The sequence below is a fragment of the Triturus cristatus genome, chromosome 4_2 (assembly GCF_964204655.1).
Source record: "Triturus cristatus chromosome 4_2, aTriCri1.1, whole genome shotgun sequence".
Taxonomy (NCBI): domain Eukaryota; kingdom Metazoa; phylum Chordata; class Amphibia; order Caudata; family Salamandridae; genus Triturus; species Triturus cristatus.
The window spans coordinates 834,552,653-834,571,188 of record NC_140586.1 but is presented as its reverse complement, the minus strand read 5'-3'; the positions used below and the strand labels follow the sequence as shown (position 1 = coordinate 834,571,188).

The window sequence follows — 18,536 nt, the reverse complement described above, 5'->3', positions numbered from 1 at the left end:
AAAGAGGAGTGGAGCTAGTATAGATCATCGCAGTACGCCGAATGCCTTTGGCAGGCTGCATCTACTGTAGGCTACGCTGGCTGTAGGCTGTGTTGGGCTGGTAGGCACTCTTGTGCTCTTCCCCAAAGCCACACACCATGCACGGAATTCTATGTCAGGACTCGGAGGCGAGGATTGAGCTGTACTCTCTTCGCTTTATTAATAACCACTTTTCCCCAGCAGCCATTTTTCATAAGATTATTCAAGCGCAAAACTACAACTCCCATGAACATAATAATAATACATATTTATAAAGCACGAACAATCACCCGTAAGGGTCTCAAGGCGCTGGGGGCCGTCGGGAAGATTAAGTAAGCTATTGCCCAGAGTTACACGGTGCTGGGCTAATTTGGCGCCGGGGATCGAACCGTGATCCCCAGATTCCGGAGTCAGTCGCCCGAGCAGCGGCGCCACACCTCTTTCCCTATATAATGCTCCTTGTAGACACTCCATCTTCCTCTTTCTACCCTGCTCCAGCAGTGGTTCAGATATGTGCTTTAGTTTTCCCTTTATCCCGTTTCTTTGCTCATTGTGTTTTCTCTGTGCGGGACATGATCGCGCTTCTGCTTTCAATTGAATGTGACCGCGGGGTCTTGCTCACTCCTACGAGGTTACGGACCTGGTATCTAGGCGGTTTGCATGTGCGGTACGGTCTTCCGACCGTCAAAGGGCCGCACGCACTGGTGACTTCACGCGCTCCGCGTCTCTGACCCCCCCCCCCCCCCCCCCCGGCAGCCAGAACACGTCAATTTCTCTGTCAGAGTACAGTGAAGTGCTCCGGTTGCGGCTGACATGGAGAAAGATCCTGTTTATTACAGCTCACGCTTAAATTCTCAAAGGTTTATGAGCGGAATTAACTCTCAGCGAGCCACCGCCTGAGGCATAACTCCCTTCGGGGTAAAACCTGTCTGTTCTTGGGGTATCACAGGCGTTTATTTACCCTAGTTACCACAGGGTGCCATCCCACTGGTCGTGTTTTCACTTTGAATTAAGGGCTTAGCCCATTATACAGCCCTCTTGTCGTTCTTGCACCTGTGTCCACCAAATAATGGAATTTGAGGAAGCTGGGGACTATATAGAGGAGAAGGAGGTTACCTACCTCCCGGTGGATGACCGCTTCTGCGAAGTGATGGACGCATCCATCCTCAGAGCAGTCTCCCAAGTGGTAGCCCCCCTATCCCCCCTCCCCCGAGTGGAAAATTCTGGTGCTCCAAGCGCAATGCCAGCAACCCCTCCAAGGGAGGGAAGACCTCACATGGGACACTGGTCCCCTTACCTCCAGGTCAGTTGGCTACCCCAACCCTCCCCTCACAACAAAACATTCAGAAGCGCAAGTGCTCGGAAGACCCCGGAGTCGACCTAGATGCTTTTGAGCGGCTTAAGAAAGCGTTCCTACACTCCCAACCCCTGCTAGACGCACAGACTCCAGGCCCTTCTGGAATAACTCCGATTACACCCCCTGGTGACCAAGGGGATGGGGACGATTCACCCAACACCTTGGATGGGGATGGGGACGGATCTAGACCGTGGCGCTCTATGGCCAACTCCTCGCCTGATGCCCCCTCACCTTGTGATCGCACGTAGCCTCCGCCTGGGGATCTGCAGAACTCCAATGATCTGTTGCATCCGTGATCAGGAGAATGGTGCCCTGCACCCAAGTTGGCAGCCTATATGGCAAGTTGCCTGAGAAATCCTAGAAAAGGAAGTGAGGGGCTGTCTCAAGGCAAATTGTCCCATACCACCCTTGGAAGGGAAGGCGGCCGCCACTCCGGAGATAGACCCCAAGATGGCCACCTTCCTTGTCAAGTTTGTATGGGACCCAAAGAAAGGCATTGACAGGTCATGGCGCACGTGGCAAGATAAGTTCTTGGATGTGGCCGGGCCCTTGGCGAAATTAATGGATATGGCGGAGGACGCGAAAGCGTGCAGGTCCCTTATCTCCCCTGGCGCTTTATCCAGCTGGGCTCTGAGGGCTATCAACTTTTTGGGGAATGTGAACTGTGCAATTTCTACAGAACGGCGCAGGTCAATATTGATTAAGATAGACCCCAAGTTAGGGGAGTTATCCATATCGGAAGCAGGGGGCATTCCTCAGGGAAACCTGTTTGGGGACCCCTTCATTAGGGAATTGAGCAAATTTGTCAAAATGTTTACTTCTCTAGACAAAGCTCAGTCCTTGATTAAGAGGATATTCAAACCCATTTTGCCACAGCCGCTCAAGGTAGGGGGCGCTCGACCGGCCTTCCCATCCAGCAAGCCTCCAGAGGTTACGATTCCCACAGCGGACAGTGCAGGACCCAAACAAGTTCGGAAACTTTTACCAGACTAAGTCATATCCAAGCCGCTGCGGAGGCAGAGGTGGAGGTCGAGGCGACAACTTCAACAATACACAAGGTAATGACTCAGGACACTGGGGACATTCATGCTGGGTGTTGATTGCCCCTTTGTCGGTTGAATTGGGAAAAGCTCTCCTCTGATGCATGGGTTCTTCAGACAATTGGGGGTTTCCATATAGAGTATTACAGTTCTCCATGCCCAACCCACTTCCCCAGACCACTGGTCATTTCCGAGGATCAACGTGCTCTGGTGGATCAAAAGATAACCAGCCTTCTGCAGAAAGGGGCAATAGCGAGGTCAGCGATTCATCCCTGTGACTTTGTCAGCAACCTTTTCCTGGTGGGGAAGAGGGATGGCCAACAACGCCCGGTGATAAATCTCAGAGAATTCAACACTTGGCTCCTATACCGCCACTTCAAGATGGAGGGCATCCATCTCTTGAGAGACCTCCTTCAAGGGTCAGATTGGATGGTCCGCTTGGACCTGAAGGACCCCTACCTGGTGGTTCCCATATATCCACCTCACAGACATTTTCTGCAAATACGTTGGGGCTTGCATGTTTTCAAATTCACCTGCTTTCCTTTCAGACTATAATCAGCCCCTTGGTGCCTCACCAAGCTGATGAAACCGGTTGTCGAACGTCTACAAGCTCTCGGGGTGCGATTAATCGTCTACCTCGACGACATTCAGATCATGGACAAATGTTCACGCCACCTCGCATTGAACGTACAAATGGCGGTGGATCTTCTAGAATCCCTGGGTTTTGTCATCAACACGGAGGAGTCTGCGTTGATTCCATCCTAATCAGTAGAATTTCTGGGATTCCTGATAAACTCCACCAAGGCGACCCTCAGCCTGCCAAAGCAGAAGCTGTCAAAAATCAAACACGAACTCCGAAGGACTGTTTCCAAATCCCAAATTTCCCTTTGGCACTTGGCACAAATTGTAGGCCTCCTTTTGTCGTCCAATCAGGTGATTTTCCCGGGCCCCCTCCATTACCAGGGGATGCAACGCTTGAAAATAGACCATCTCCGGAAAGGTCTCTCTCATTCGCAATTGATTCTGCTCTCGGTCGAGGTGAAAGAGGAGATGAGTTGGTGGTTGACCCACACAAAAACCTGGAAAGGCAGGGCGATCCTCGGATCCCAACCCTACCTGGTAATCAAATCAGACGCCAGCGGCTCAGGGTGGGGCGCACGTTCTGGGGGATTCACCGGTGGAAAATGGTCCTCCACAGAGCGGTTGTTACACATCAATTATCTGGAACTAATGGCAGGTTCCTTTTCCCTTCGGTGTTGGACCAAAGAGAGGGTCAAATGTTCGGTCCTGCTGAAAATGGACGTGGCAGCGATCCGTTATGTCAATCACCTAGGGGGCATGCGGTCCAAGACCTCGTCCGTACCTTTTGGGAATATTGTCTGGCCAACCAGATTTCTCTAGCAGCAGAGCATCTCCCAGGCCCAGGTGGATTGGCACTCTCGTCACTGGAAGGATACCAGCCTCTGGAGGTTTGACTCTCATCTCTTTGGACAACTTCTGACCATGGACCTCTTTACCTCTCGTCTGGATGTTCCAATCCCTCTGCCCCTGTCTCCCGAGCTTCTCAGGGATCCCCAGAACAATCCTAACCCGCTCCTCCTAGCGGGATCTCTCCGCCTCATTGCTTGGAGGGTTACCGGCAATGATAGGAAGTCCCAGGCCTTTCACGAGAGGCTTCCTCCCTGCTCGCCGGGGCATGAGCAGACGGTACATACAAACTATACTGATCCGCCTGGTCCAGATGGACAGGTTGGTGTATTCAACAACAGGTAGATCCCATGTGGGCAGACGTTACCCACGTCTTGAACTTCCTGGCGAATTTGGTCTTGCAGGGTTTTGTTCATCGGTCAGTGAATACCTTCAGATCGGCAATTTATGGGGGCCACCTCCCAGCGGACGGTCACCTGATTGGAGAGCAAACGCTGGTCTGTAGGTTATTGAGAGACATCAGGCTCTTAGTGCCCCCAGAACCAAGATATTCTGCGTTTTGAGACATTAACAAGGTCCTGTCTGTTTAAATCCTGGCCCTTGAATAAATAGCTCTCTAGGAAACATCTGAAGGCGAAGTTGGCTATGCTTCTATGCTTGATATCTTGTAGCCAAGTCTCAGATGTATGAGCCTTGAATATTACAGGTAGAGTTTTCAACCCGGACGGGGAGAGTTTCCATATTTCTTGACAAACAAAATGTAATTCCAAGTTGGTGTCATACCCTGCCTTTCTGCAGATTCCAAAGTAATGTGTTGTACAGGCACTTAAGAGGTATGAACTGGTTACAGATGAGATTCGTCCACATGGTGAAAGGCAACTGCTGATTGCCCTCACAAAACCCAACAGAGCAGTTTCTTCCCCTACCATTACCAGGTGGGTCAGATGGGTCATGCAGGAAGCAGGGATTGATACATCCCGACTTGGAGCCCATTCAGTGAGAGGGGAGATGTCCTCTAAGGCCTTTTGTCTGGGCACACGGCTTGAGGATATCCTCAATGCTGCAGACTGGTCATCGGACTCTACCTTTAAGCTTTCTATTTTACACCAGTCCCATCCCTGGCAAGCGTGGTGGTTGATAAGCTTTATACCAGCCAAATCCTCACCTCCGTGTCCTGACATAGAATGAAAAATGTCCTAGCTTACGTGAAGGAAAGTTTCAATTCTATTAAGGACACGAAGGCGAGGATTAGCCCACCCTATATCAAGATAGATAACTTTGTCCCGCCCTAAGACAAGATTGTCATATTTCAATAATAATAATAAAAGTGATTGTTATGGTGTTTTGTTTCACTTGGGGGGGGGGGGGAAGTAAAATTCCTTGTTAATGCATATTGTCTGATAATGCTTCAATGTGTTCTGTGCCATGGTGACAGACATTGTGTATCTTTTGGTCCATTAGGGTCGGAAACCAATCTATCTTTTGTGACAATCACCACCTCATCTCCTTCACTGCCAAGCTCCCTACAGCAACTACAACAGCGACTTCAGCCACCTTCAACTACTGGAACAAACTTGATCTCTCTTAACTGAATTCTCTTCGCTGTGACTGCAGTGAACTATAGAATTGACTCACTTAAGCCTTCGACAAACTCGTCCTTCTCAAATCATCAATGTATGCTAAATGCTGGTATTAGCCATAAGCTGTGATGGGATAAAGAATATGAAATAAGGAAACAACACACTTCAACACCACTGGAGGAAATCGATAAAATCATATGACAAAATTAATATTCATCAACTGATCAGCATCTACAAATCCTTCATCAAGCAAACGAAAATACTGCACTCCCTAAACGACGCAAGAATGCCAAATGACCAGCAAAGTAACTCTTTAAGATCCTCACCGAATAAGCTAACCAGAGTACCCCGATACAAAGATCCCTCCAAATCCGTAACAGACAGTAATAAGAGCTGTAGCTGGTTTATAGACTGTGCCTTGTACAGTGCTCCCTTGCCTTTCAGCTAGGTCCGGGTATGTAAATACTACATACATACATACATACATAGAAACAAGATAGCAAAATTGGAAACCCAAAAGAACTCGACAACTGTAGTCCAGACCTCAGGCTCCTAGTCATCAACCAATGCACCTTAAAACCTGGGAGTGATAATGGAGTTCAGTCTATCTATGGTCCCCAAGTAAACCAAGTAACAAAAAATGCATTGTACAACTAGGCCAACTCTACAGAAAAGTTCTTGAACCTAGGATTTCCGCAAATGCTTCCAGCTACCACTTCTTTCATTCTGTAATGACTGAACTATGCATGGGACATTTTTCCCTTGCTGCCATGACTACAAAGAATGCTGCAAGACAGCATCTACATGTTCATCTACATAACCACATCACATCAGCAATCTTAGCATTGTGTTTTTAACTTTCTGACTCAGGCTCAGACTCGCCCCGCCAGATTCCATGAACGGCCTACGCTGGCGAGATTTAGATAGCTCAAGATACACCCTGAAGTGCCATCTTCAAGATAAGCTAAGAGACCTCTAGCTCACAGAAGCTTGGGAAAACATTTTTAACAATCAGCATTTAAAAATCTGTGGCGACCACAGCAAAAATGCTATCAAGTCTGGGTGACCTGGCAATGCTGAGCAAGCGTTTACATGCCTGGGCAATGAATAACTCTTATACCCCTTGGATACAACAGCAATACATTGCTTGCACTTATCTGATGTGGCTCAAAGCCAGATGTGTAGCTCTCGGACTGGGGAAATGAAGATAGGGGGGTCGATGCCCGGCATGGCGACCATCAGTAGCTCAAATCGCAATGTGCCGCTTTTGCAGCCTCGGCGCGGAAACCATCTTTCATATTCTCTGCATCTGTCCCATGCTGCTTCATCTGAGAAAAAAAAGTTCCTCCATAAAGAGGTTGTTTATGTTGGAGTCCGCACTTGCTGTCAAGGCTGTAATTGCCTGCCTGAATCCAGTGAACACCACCATAAATGTTAAAACAAGCAAGTTCCTCCAGGTGGCAGTGACAAAATTGGAGCCCACTTGTACTACCGACGACTTGGAGCTGGGTCCTACCTAAACTTGCTTCAGTACGATATATGTGCCGTCAAGGCTTTCATGGATACTACATGTTTGCTGCTGCAAAATGCACAGACTGCAATCACCAGCTTGGGCCCGCTCAGGCCACTGCATTGCACAGGAGCTACTCAACATTTCTGAAGCACCTTTGGGACCCACCAATGTCCATAATCACACGCACCTTGCACCTAAGACTTTCCATATGTTGGCCAAAATACGATCTGTATGTGGCATCCAAAACTAGAACCACTGGGGCCATATGGCTGCTGCTCCTGCCCCTTCGTTTCCTCACAGTTACCACTGTGGCAAAAATAAATGAACGCATTGCGGAAAGCTTGGTATTGCCTGACGGCGTATTCTGGGGCTAACTTGTGTCTATCTTGAATTGATCAACAATGAACACTTACTGGGGCTATTAGCACCGGATTAACATGGACACCCTGCCCTGTCTCCTTTGGAGCCTAGAAGACAATTTTCAGATGTTATCCACCGCTCTCAATGTCAATTTTATGAAAAAATTATTTATTTACATACAGGATCCTAACTCTATTCTATGTAAGGTCGAACTAATCTTTTTGGGGTTTTGGTGGCCCATTTCATGATATTAAAAAGTATTTTATGCTTTTTTTTCTTTTTGAAATGAGAAATGCTTCGGTAAAGGTTTTAACTGACTGTACAATAAAACTTAAACTAAACAATCTTAGCATTCCACTGGCTTTGTTTTCCCAGACTCGTCTTTCAATAAACCGTTCTTCGCTCATTGAGTCAATCGGGGCAAACGCTCAACTTTCATCCAAGTAACGCTCAGAAGATATCCATAGGAAACAACACTCCGTTCCAGACTGTCATTTACCTTAGAAAAAGAAACACAGAGCTGTATCATGATGGATGGGCTTTTCCAGTGCATCACACAGTTCAGATAGAACAGACCAGAAGCAAGATTTGCCTCTTTTTCCCTATAAGTTGCAAACAACTCAGGATCTCTCTTCTGGCAAAGTTAAACAACATCAACAAAGGTCCTGTGTCACATTTTAGCTGTTTGGTGATTGAGAGAGGCCTGCCTTTAGTAAGTATCCTGATGATGTCCTGATGTGCGAGCTAAAACTTTGTGACTATTCCAGCCGCAGACACCATAAATATCGAGATCATAATTTGACTCCTTTTGTTACCTTGATTGGTTTTCTGTCTATAGGTTATACTGTTCACATTGTTATCACACACTGAAGTGAGCCCTTTCCCTTTAATGGCTCTTACCTTTAAACTCGCTATTGTATGATTTTACCAATTAATAATACATTGATAATATGGCTACATGCTGTTTTATAGAAGTTATCTCAGTGCCTAATGACAACTGATTTTGGTCTACGGATGAATATTTTTTTTTTGAAACCTTTATTACAGAAGTCAAAAGAGTTACAAAGATGGGCCTACAACCTTCGGGCCGGCCGCTAGCAAACGATAAGAACATAGAATACAAGTGAGAAACACACTATGCAGCGAGAGAGAGATCACAGGAGTTGGAAAGAAAAAACATTGGCGGCCACACCGTCCGGACCCCCCAGATGGCGGTTCCATTTTTATGTAAGAAATAACAAACAAATCCACAAGGCAGCAAAAAATCGAAGCAGCAATATGCGCTCCCCCGGGGAGGACCCTACCGATACACAGGAAAAGCGGGGGGGGGGACAGGCCAGAGCGGAGACAAAGCGGACTCCGTACCCAGAACCAAAGAGACAAGGAGACTAGGGAGACGGGGCCAGTGCCAGTTCAGGCGTCAGCGGCGAGGTACAAATTCCGCCACGGTAGGAGTTCCAGGGGCCCCACACTTTCACCCATTTCCCAGGCTTACCTCTCGCGACATACACCACTTTTTCCCGAAACATACACCAATCCATGTTGTCCTTCCATGCCGAGATCGTAGGCGCCCTCTGGGAGCCCCACAGTTGCGCTATGTCACGCTTTGCCACCATATAGCCCAGAGTCACCCACCACGTCTGCGGCACTGAGTAATCAGTCGGCTCCCACACATTTAGCAGACACCTCCTCGCCTCAGGAAGCAGCGGCACATGTGTGACCGCCCGCAACACCGCATGCACACCACGCCAGAATCGCGCCACCTCCGGACATTCCCACAAAATATGGACGAAGGTCCCCAATAAACCACACCCACGCTTACACAACCCATCCACGGAATATCCCATACGCAGCAAACCCGGCCCCGTAACATAGACCCTATGGAGTATTTTGAGCTGGACGAAGCGAAGGCGGGCCGGTATGGCCACCTCTTTCGGGGAGGCCACCGCAGACACCCAGTCCTCGTCGTCCAGCTCCAATCCATCGGCGACCCACGCCTCACGAAGGCTAGTCAACAGTCCCGAGCGATCATTGATGAGCTTTTTATAAATCAAGGAAATCGTGCCATCCGGCACATGCCCATCTAGCACTCTATCTTCCAGAGGGGAGTACTCCGGGATGGAGGCAACATCCGGGAATACGGAGACCAGCGCGTGACGGACCTGTAGATATCGAAAGTACTCCCTGTCATGCAACTGGAATTCCGTCTGCAGCACATCGAATGTCTTGAATCCCCCCCTCGTCCAGAGATCGCCCACCCTGCTGATGCCTATCATGTCCAACTTCTCAAAACCCTTCGAGGTCCACAGGGAGCCCAGCCGCTCAGAGGCATACAGTGGCGTCGCCCAGGTCAAGCGATCCTTCCACCCCATCGCCAAGTTTGCCGCGTGCCACACCCGTACCATGACCCGCTTAGGGCCCGTCAGACGCGCGTCGAGCGATCGAGAATAAAGCGCCCGATTGTAGTCACCACCCGGCAGTAATAGTTTATCCATCTCAAAGGCCGGGTTTAAAGCAGCCCCGTAAAGGCCGTGGTTTATCGCGGCCAGCTGGGAGGCCCAGTAGTACCGTTTGATGTCTGGGAGGGCGACCCCCCCGTCATACCACGGGAGTGTCAGCTTCGCAAGGGCGATACGCGTTCTCCCATCCCAGAATAGTTGGCGCTGCAAACTCTCTACCTCGCGAAAGTAGCGCGCCGGGACAACATCCATCGTGTTCTGTAAAGCATATAGGAAACGTGGCAGCGACATCATCTTAAACAATGCCGCACGGCCAAGCGACGAGAGCGGCAGGCGCCTCCAACGCGCCACGTCCTCCTTCAGGCGCTGGAGGGGGGGAGCAAATTTTGTTTATATCGGGCCTCAGCATCCAGGGTAATGAAGATACCCAGGTATTTAAATCCCTGCGAGGCGACCTGAATAGGGCAGCCCCGCGGCAGGATAGGAGTCTCCCCGGAGAGGACATACACACAGGATTTAGCCCAGTTGATGACTAGGCCAGAATTACGGCCAAAGGAATGCAAAACATCCACTAATACAATCAGCGATTTACGCGGGGAAGCAAGGTATAAAAGGATATCATCCGCGTAAAGAGATACGCGATCCTCATACTCAGGGGTCCAACGGAGACCACGAATGGAAGGCTCCCACCGCAGCCACTCCGCCAGGGGCTCCAAGGCAAGCGCGAAGAGGAGCGGCGACAGCGGGCAGCCCTGCCGCGTACCCCTGCCCAGCTCAAACGGAGCCGACACTCTACCGTTCACCACCACCTGCGCCAGAGGTCGGGAGTATAACAGTTTCACCCAGCCAATGAACCCCGGGCCAAAACCAAACTTCGCCAGCATCGCCCAAATATATGGCCATTCAAGCGTGTCGAACGCCATAGTGGCGTCCAAGGACGCCAAAATGGCCGGCTCTCGCATGAACGGGACCCGCGCGAGCACCCCATGCAAACGCCGCAGATTAAGCGCGGTGTTGCGATGAGGGATAAAGCCGGACTGGTCCTGGTGAATCAGATCGCACACCACGCTAACCAGCCGATTAGCCAGCACCTTGGCGAGAATTTTGGGCTCCGCATTCAACAGAGAAATGGGCCTGTAGGACGCGACCCGATCCCGCGGCCTCCCCTCCTTATGAATAACCACGATAGTGGCCAGACGCTGGTCCAGCGGGAGGGAGCCCGCCGAACGGGCCGCGAGGAACATAGCGCGAAGATGTGGCGCCAGCGTATCCGGTCGCAGCTTGTACAATTCGATGGGAAGGCCATTAGGACCCAGGGCCTTGCCGGAAGCGACCGACCGTATGGCGAGGGCAATCTCCTCAGATGTAGGGGCGGCATCCAACGACACTTTATCCTCTTCCGAAAGGGAAGGCAGCGCAATGGAAGCAGGTCATGGGAATCTTCTTCCGAACGGGAAGATACCGGGGAATACACCCCACGGAAATACTCAGCGAAACATTCAACAATTTCCTCCGGCTCAGTGACACACACACCATCCAGTCTCTCAATCGACGGGACAACTCGACTCGCTCTCTCCTTTTTATCCAGCCACGCGATCAATTTACCAGCCTTATCACCCACATCATACATTCGCCCTTGTTGCTCTCTACTCAGCCCCCTGGCTGCCTCCGTGACTAGGGCCTTGTAGTCCGCCTGTTTGAGTCGGAGAGCATGCAGTTTATCATCCGTTACCCCACACTCCAGATCACCCTCCAATTCAGTTATCTCAGTTTCAATACGGGTCACCTCCTCCCGCCCGCGCCTCCGGGAATGGGAAATGAGGGACAGGGCCTCCCCCCGGATTACCGTCTTAAACGCCTCCCACAGAGAGACCGCAGACAATACAGACCCCACATTATCTTCAAAATACCGCTCCAGAGATTTAACCAAATCTGCGCGAATTGTGGGGTCACGCAGATACCAGGGATTGACCGGGACCACCCTCCCCTCACCCCTCGGGACAATGTCGAAATGCAGCAGGAGCGGGGAGTGGTCCGAAATACCCCGCGCCAAATGTCGTACCTCCCCAACCCTCCCCGCCTGTGCCGCTGGCATCAGAACATAATCAAGCCTAGAAAGACTGCCATGAGCCCCGGAATGAAAGGTGTACTGTATCTGCGTAGGGTGTTTCAGCCGCCAACAATCCACCAGCCCCAATGTATCCAAGAGGCCGGAAAGCCACGCTTGGGCACGGGGGAGATCTCTAGGAGGGTGACGGTCCTCAGTACCGGAAACTACAGCGTTAAAATCTCCCCCAACCACTAGAATCCCCTCCGGAAGGCCAAGGAGGAGGCGTCCCAGATCAGCGAAAGTAGTTGTTTGCAACCCTGGCGGTACGTAAACAGAAACTAAAACAATCACTCTACCCTCCAATCTACCCACCAGAGCCGTGTATCGTCCCCTGTCATCGTGGAACACCTCATCCATCTCAAACGGGAGCGAAGTTTTAACCATAATTCCCACGCCCCTTGAACCAGAGGTGAAGCCCGAGTGGGCTATAAGGCGATAGCCCCGTCTATTCATAGCACGAAAGGAGTTCCCAATGAGGTGCGTTTCCTGCAGAAATACTATATCGGGAGAAATACGTTTTAAAAACTGCAGGACCACACCCCGTTTTATCCTGTCCTCCAGTCCATTGACATTCCAGGACAAAAGACTCAGTCCCCTACCCCCCATCATAACCGAAATCGAGCCATCTCCCTTCAGGGAGCAATGTAGAAGTAGCACAACAATACATCTGCCTTGTGGTACAAATAAACAATACCCAACCCCAACCCAACAGCCCCAACAAAACTCCCCCCTCCCTGCACCCCTGCATGAGCCCAAACAGCCCCCCCAACTTGCAGTGTGCCTGTCGCCCCTATATAAATGGAACTACTAAGACCCCCTAGAGGAGGAGGGAGAACCCCCTCGAGACCCAGCACAACCTCCCATGGAGGGGAAACAAGGCACAATAGGCAAAAGACCCTAAGCATGGCCAAAAGTGGCATCACCCGGGTTGAGCCACGGTGTCAGTACCTCAGACCCGGTCCGGTGAGCGCTCACCTCCCGTCGCCCCCCCCCATCCCAACCATGTCCCCCAGTCAAAGTGTCCAGCCAGTCCCCGGCCATGTCAGGACGGTCAAAGAAGTGAGTGCGACCATCCGCCTCCACCCGCAGCCTGGCCGGGAAGAGCATGGCATATTTTAAGTTCATGTCCCGAAGCCGCCGCTTGACACCCAGGAAACTCAATCTCTGCTTCTGGACTGCCTGCGTGAAGTCAGGATGAAAGTTCACCTCCATGTTTTCCAGCTTAATCGGCCCTTGCAGTCTGGAAGCTTGCAGAATCGCATCCCTGTCCCGAAAGTTAAAAATACGGGCAATAAGAGGCCGCGGAGGGGCTCCGACCTTCGGCCTGCCTCCGGGAACTCTATGGGCCCTCTCCACCGCAAAGAATTTACTCAGCCCCTTAGGCTGGAGATGGGTAGAGATCAGGTCCTCCACAAAGAGATCCGCCGCCGACTCCTCCCGTCCCTTGGGCACTCCAATAATGCGGATATTGTTCCTCCGGGCCCTGCTCTCGGAGTCCTCCAGGCGCCGATCCAGGAGCGCACTTGCCTGACGGAGTCGATGCACCTCCGTCTGAAGGGCCGCTACCTCAGTCGTGAGGCCCGACGCGGTGTGGGCCAATGAGTCGACCCGGTCATTCGTCTTAGAGAGATCGGCTCTAACAAGGTTGACATCGATGAGGACCGCGTCGAGTTTATGTGCCAAGGTGTCGAATTGCTGGCCCACTGAGGTCTTCATCTCAGCAATGGCGCCCATAACATCCTGCAAAGTCAGATCCGCAGGCAAATCCAGGTCATCCGAGGGGCACTCGGAGGACTTGTGCGATCCGCCGGGAGACCCCTTCGGGAGGGTGTAGCGGTCCATAATGTTGGCCTGATGCGCGGTGCCACGCCGGGTAGACTTGGCCTTCAACCGATCCCCTTCCTGCTTCGTGGCCATCGTCGTGTGGCTCGCGACCTCACCATGTACGCAGTGGAGAGCAAGCAATCAATCAAGGCCGAGAGCCCCGGGGGTCACCCCAGGACGGCAGAGCGGGCCACCGCAGGCAGGCAGGCAGGGTCTCCCAGCGAGGCCACCCCAACACAAAGAAACGCCGTAATCCCACCTGCGATGACGGCAAGGGGAGTCAAAAGCGAAAGTGAAAGTGCGGGGTGCGCGACTCGCCAGGCCCAGCCCGCCGTTGTTGTTCACTTCGCCACTGGGTTACCCCCAAACTCGAATCCGGGGTCAGGAGGGAAGTAGGCCGCAAACTTCAGTCGGTGCTCACCCCGGCACCCGGGGTCCGATTCAAAAACGGAAAACGGGTACCACCTCGGCTCAGGCTCCCCGACACAGTCCCCTCAACCAATGCAGGATGAAGACAGGATAAACGTAGGAGGTTGCGGAGGTCCTCGGGAGCCTCGCACCTACGCGGCCATCTTGGTTGCGCGCTAGGCTCCTCCTCACGGATGAATATTATTGATTATAATTAGGCTTTCCTGATTTAGGTTTAAATCTATAATAACTGATAAAACCCCATCGAAAGGAAAATAGCCATCGCCAGTCTAAACATATAAACACTGAAAAAACACCTTCGCAACCACAAATTAAACGCCATTCAAAGAAAGTAAATGATGAGTGAAGGAGTCATTTTTATATCTTCCTGAAGTAGCCAATACAATATAACTTTGTTATACAAGGCAGCAGCAAGAAAGACTGGGCTAACATTATTCTGCTTGACTATTGTTGTTTAGGGATGTCACTAAAATATTGTTTATTCTTCCTTTTGCCTTTTTCAGTTTTGTGGTCTTTGGTCTAAAGATACAGGGGTTATAAGCATGTTTTATGTCTTATTTAATTATTTTATGAAATGTAGAAAGCCAGGAAATATCAAAATCATATTTGATATTTTGGCTAAGTTAGATTCTTTCACTGATAGGTAAAATAGCTGGTTTCATAAGAATCTTCCCAATATGCCCCATCACATTTATCCACAGACAGAGAATGGGTGAAACCCTTTAATACATTAGCCCCTTGTCTAGCGAGTCACTATTGATAGTAGGTGAATTGCCAAACACCCCAGGCTTTAAACATTCAATGCAAGGTGTAGTGACAGGTATATGTGAAAAGAGTGCTGTCACCGAGCTTCTAGGTTAGTGGTGAAAACATGACACCAGATGTTTGGAAAACATGGAACGCAGTGTTACTTGGAATGCTGCTGCAAAAGATTCTTACCAAGTTCAACAAAGATTAGAGTGATATTGTTTGTATGTGCAGTAATTCAGCTACATATATGAAAAAGATGTGTGATGACCTTTCAAAATAGATACCTGATGTTTCCTGTAAGAGATCCTTGCCACTTGCTAGATGGTATACTGAAAGCAACTTTACAATCTTCAAAATTAATGAACAATGCTATTGACTTTGAAGTCCATTCTGGTGCACTGTTTCGTTAAGCGAGGGAACTAAAAACGCTATTTTTTATCATTTAGTGCTTTGTGTGGCATCAAAGAAAAAGTCATCCCAACTGTGTCATTTAGGCGATAGTTCTCAGTCCTAGAGGCTGTGAATGCTATATTATCCATGTGGCGACCATTTACAGAATTTTTGCTTAGCGATGATGCCAAAGGCAAAAAATGTGAGGATATTTGCTCACATGTTGATAGTGATGTGACAAAACGCACACTCTACTGTAGTCTTAGATTTTTACAGGAAAACATGACTGTTGTAGTGGACATAATCAAAAAACTAAAGTCTGGAAACACCCTTGTCTAGCAAGTGGTCAGCATAATTGGTGTAGATGTTAAACGTCCTTGAGAGTAGGCTGGGCGATACTTTTAGTGACTTTGGCACTGCAACATATTCCATGTTAGAATTCTTGCCACTTGGTAAGCAAAGAAACGTTGAGGAGCAATTCAGGATATATTATTCTACAATGCCTAAGAAATGGCTTGCAATTATGCATAGAAATGTCCCTTCGCCAACCATGGCATTTGAAGTCAATGAAGCCTCACTGAGATACTCTGCACAAGTTCTAGATCCCTTCCTTAAAAGGGAATTTTCTCCGGACTTTGAAAAGTACTGCTTCATTTTGTGGCCGATTCAATAACTGAGGGCATATGCACCCAGTTCAATGCATATGTTGCAGAACCTGTTCTAGAGAATCACAACCTTCAGGGGCATCAGTGTTGGCATGGAAAGCTATGTCAGTGGCCAGAGTTAATAAATTGTGTACTGGCTGTTTTGGCGTTGCCCTTCTCAAGTGCTAATGTCGAGAGGGCCTTTTTACAGATAAACTTTTACATGGGAAGGAAAGAGCAAGCGCACATAACCAAAGACTAACTAAAGAAGTATTGTATCATGTACTACAATAAGGTTTCCTTCTAAAAATGTATTTGGACCTCATTTACCCTGTACGTACACTGTCTATACACATGCGCTTTCAGTGCAGTAAGCAAGCAATAATAAAAGCAAAACATTCCATAAACAACAGAAAAACACTGTTTCTGTTGTTTTTAATGGCGCGAAATTTTGTAACCACTGATAACCACAGTTTTTCTAGGTATTGATTGCTACTCTGTAAATGGCGTGGATATTTTGCAAATGGCATGGATGCATGGTAACTGGCAAAACCACACTGTAAGCGGCACGTTCTCACATCTCACATATGACTGTCCATTGACAAACCATGGTTCCTCCTGACCCTTCCATAACCTCTTGAATATTTCAGGAATGTGAATATTGACATCTGACCCCCACCACACAGACAATGTTCACTCACTCATGTGTGGCATCCTCGGGCTGTTCAACAAAGAGCAGACACTCCTTCAGTGACTCCAAAAGGGGACATCCCTCTTGAGTATCAGTGCTCAGCAGGTCCATGTTTAGCTAAAAGCCCCCCCTACTACCACTTACCACTCACAGACACAGAGACTTGCTTTCAGTAGTGTGATAGCTCAGCGAGTTAAGAGCTCTCTGAAGGTATGCAACCCACAGGTTATAGGTTCAAATCCCAGAAGGAGAACTCAGCCTTTTATCCTTATGCGGTCAATAAACTGTATGAATGGAGTTTTGTAATAATAACTCCTGTTGTTTTCAGTGCTATGAAACAGAAAATCAGGATTATCAAGCGCTTATATATATCAAGTTATTATTATGATAGCGCCCTCTGGAGCCCCACAGTTTGGTTCTACCACCTCTTGGTGATCCAGGAGACTGGCTCCCCTGCAGGGAGAAGAATCTGAGGAAATACAACTGAGTGTTCTTTTGGGTCAAAGCTCGATACCTGTGCCTGAACCACAGTTGTGCCTGAACCTCAGTTGTGCCTGAACCTCAGTTGTGCCTGAACCTCAGTTGTGCCTGAACCACAGTTGTGCCACAGCACTCAAATTCCAGACAGGCACAGACTCTCTCTAGAGCCATTTTAGAACTGATAACGTGTCTTTGCGTCACACTCAGATTTTTTTTTCTCTCCATTATCGTTACCAAAATAGTAATCTTGGGACCTCTATTTTATCCTAGTCCGTTTTCTATGTTGGTGGATACTGTCATTTGAGTCCTTCTGTCGCTTAAGTCCACTGCCACATTCAAGTCCTACCTCCGAGATATGTTCAGGTTTTCAGTTGTAAAAATCTGGTCCCTCAGTTTAGAGCAAATCTACTTGTAGCTAATCGCTCACACATACAGCGATTACAAACTTTCAACCAAAAAATGGAAAACATTTATTTGATATGAAATGCATGGTGACAGGACACTTACGATGCAGCTGTGCAGCGTCACACAGTTTGTGTACAGGAACTCCATCACTGCTACGAAGACCTCAGGTTGCACGTCGCTGAGAACGATGGGTTGTCGCTGCTGGGAGGAGTCTGCCAACAATGGCTGCTCCAGAAACATCTCATGGAACATGTGACAGCGACATGCAAGGACGCAGCGGTGACCATAGAGTTCACGCCTCTCTTTTCCCACAATAAACGTCACATCACTGGACAAGCAGAAGAAAGGAGAAGGAAAAGCATTAGAGAACAAGAGTATAAAAAACAACTTCATAGACAACAGGATTTCAGGCTTGATCAGATTCTCTCTGTATGACAGTTTCCTGGAATGAACTTTTATCCGAAATTATTGCCCAGGATCGTACTCCTTCTACAATGATCCCTTCCTTTCGATCACTATTTCTGCTCTTTAATCCTGCTCTTCAATCAAGAGTCCCACTCATAAATCAGGATTCTCACTCATCAATCAGGACTACGCCCTTGTACTGCCCGATTTTCCCGGCCTTCCCGTGTTAAGGGAGGCCTAATGTGACTTCAGTCTCTTTCCATTCAAGTCTAAGGGTTAGAGTAGTGTATAGAGCCTATTTATTAGGCACTTCAACATGATCCTGTGTTCTTCCCCATAGATCAGGGTTTGCATACATATCCTAGGGGATAGATTTGTTAGCATTAGGGATAATATGTTTTGTAGTAAGGGTATCTAATGGAGCTGTGCTGCATTCAGGCCTGGTAGGCCTTAAACGGGAGAGACTCCATCTTTCCTCCTGCTCTGGCAGCTTGGGAAGTTTCTAGGTCATAGGCAGGGTTTTAGTTAGGAGGTGTTATTCGCTTGGAGAGAACCGGTTCAGGCCGGCCCTTATCGAAGGATTGTATTCTCCTTCATGCCGAAGACACTACAACAGGCCGGCCGGCTGGGAACGTGTCCTTGGCACGGGGAGG

The 18,536-nt window shown here is 49.1% G+C and overlaps 1 protein-coding gene across 3 annotated transcripts in view; it reads right to left on the bottom strand.

The window, feature by feature from the left end:
• BTBD19 (BTB domain containing 19) overlaps window positions 1-18,536 on the bottom strand; it is a 1,273,384-nt gene that overhangs the window by 1,113,881 nt on the left and 140,967 nt on the right. For all 3 annotated transcript variants that reach the window (XM_085602806.1, XM_085602805.1, XM_085602807.1), the window contains exon 2: window positions 17,581-17,806. In XM_085602806.1, the coding sequence (XP_085458932.1) occupies window positions 17,581-17,806 (226 nt within the window). The remainder of the gene's footprint in view (window positions 1-17,580; window positions 17,807-18,536) is intronic.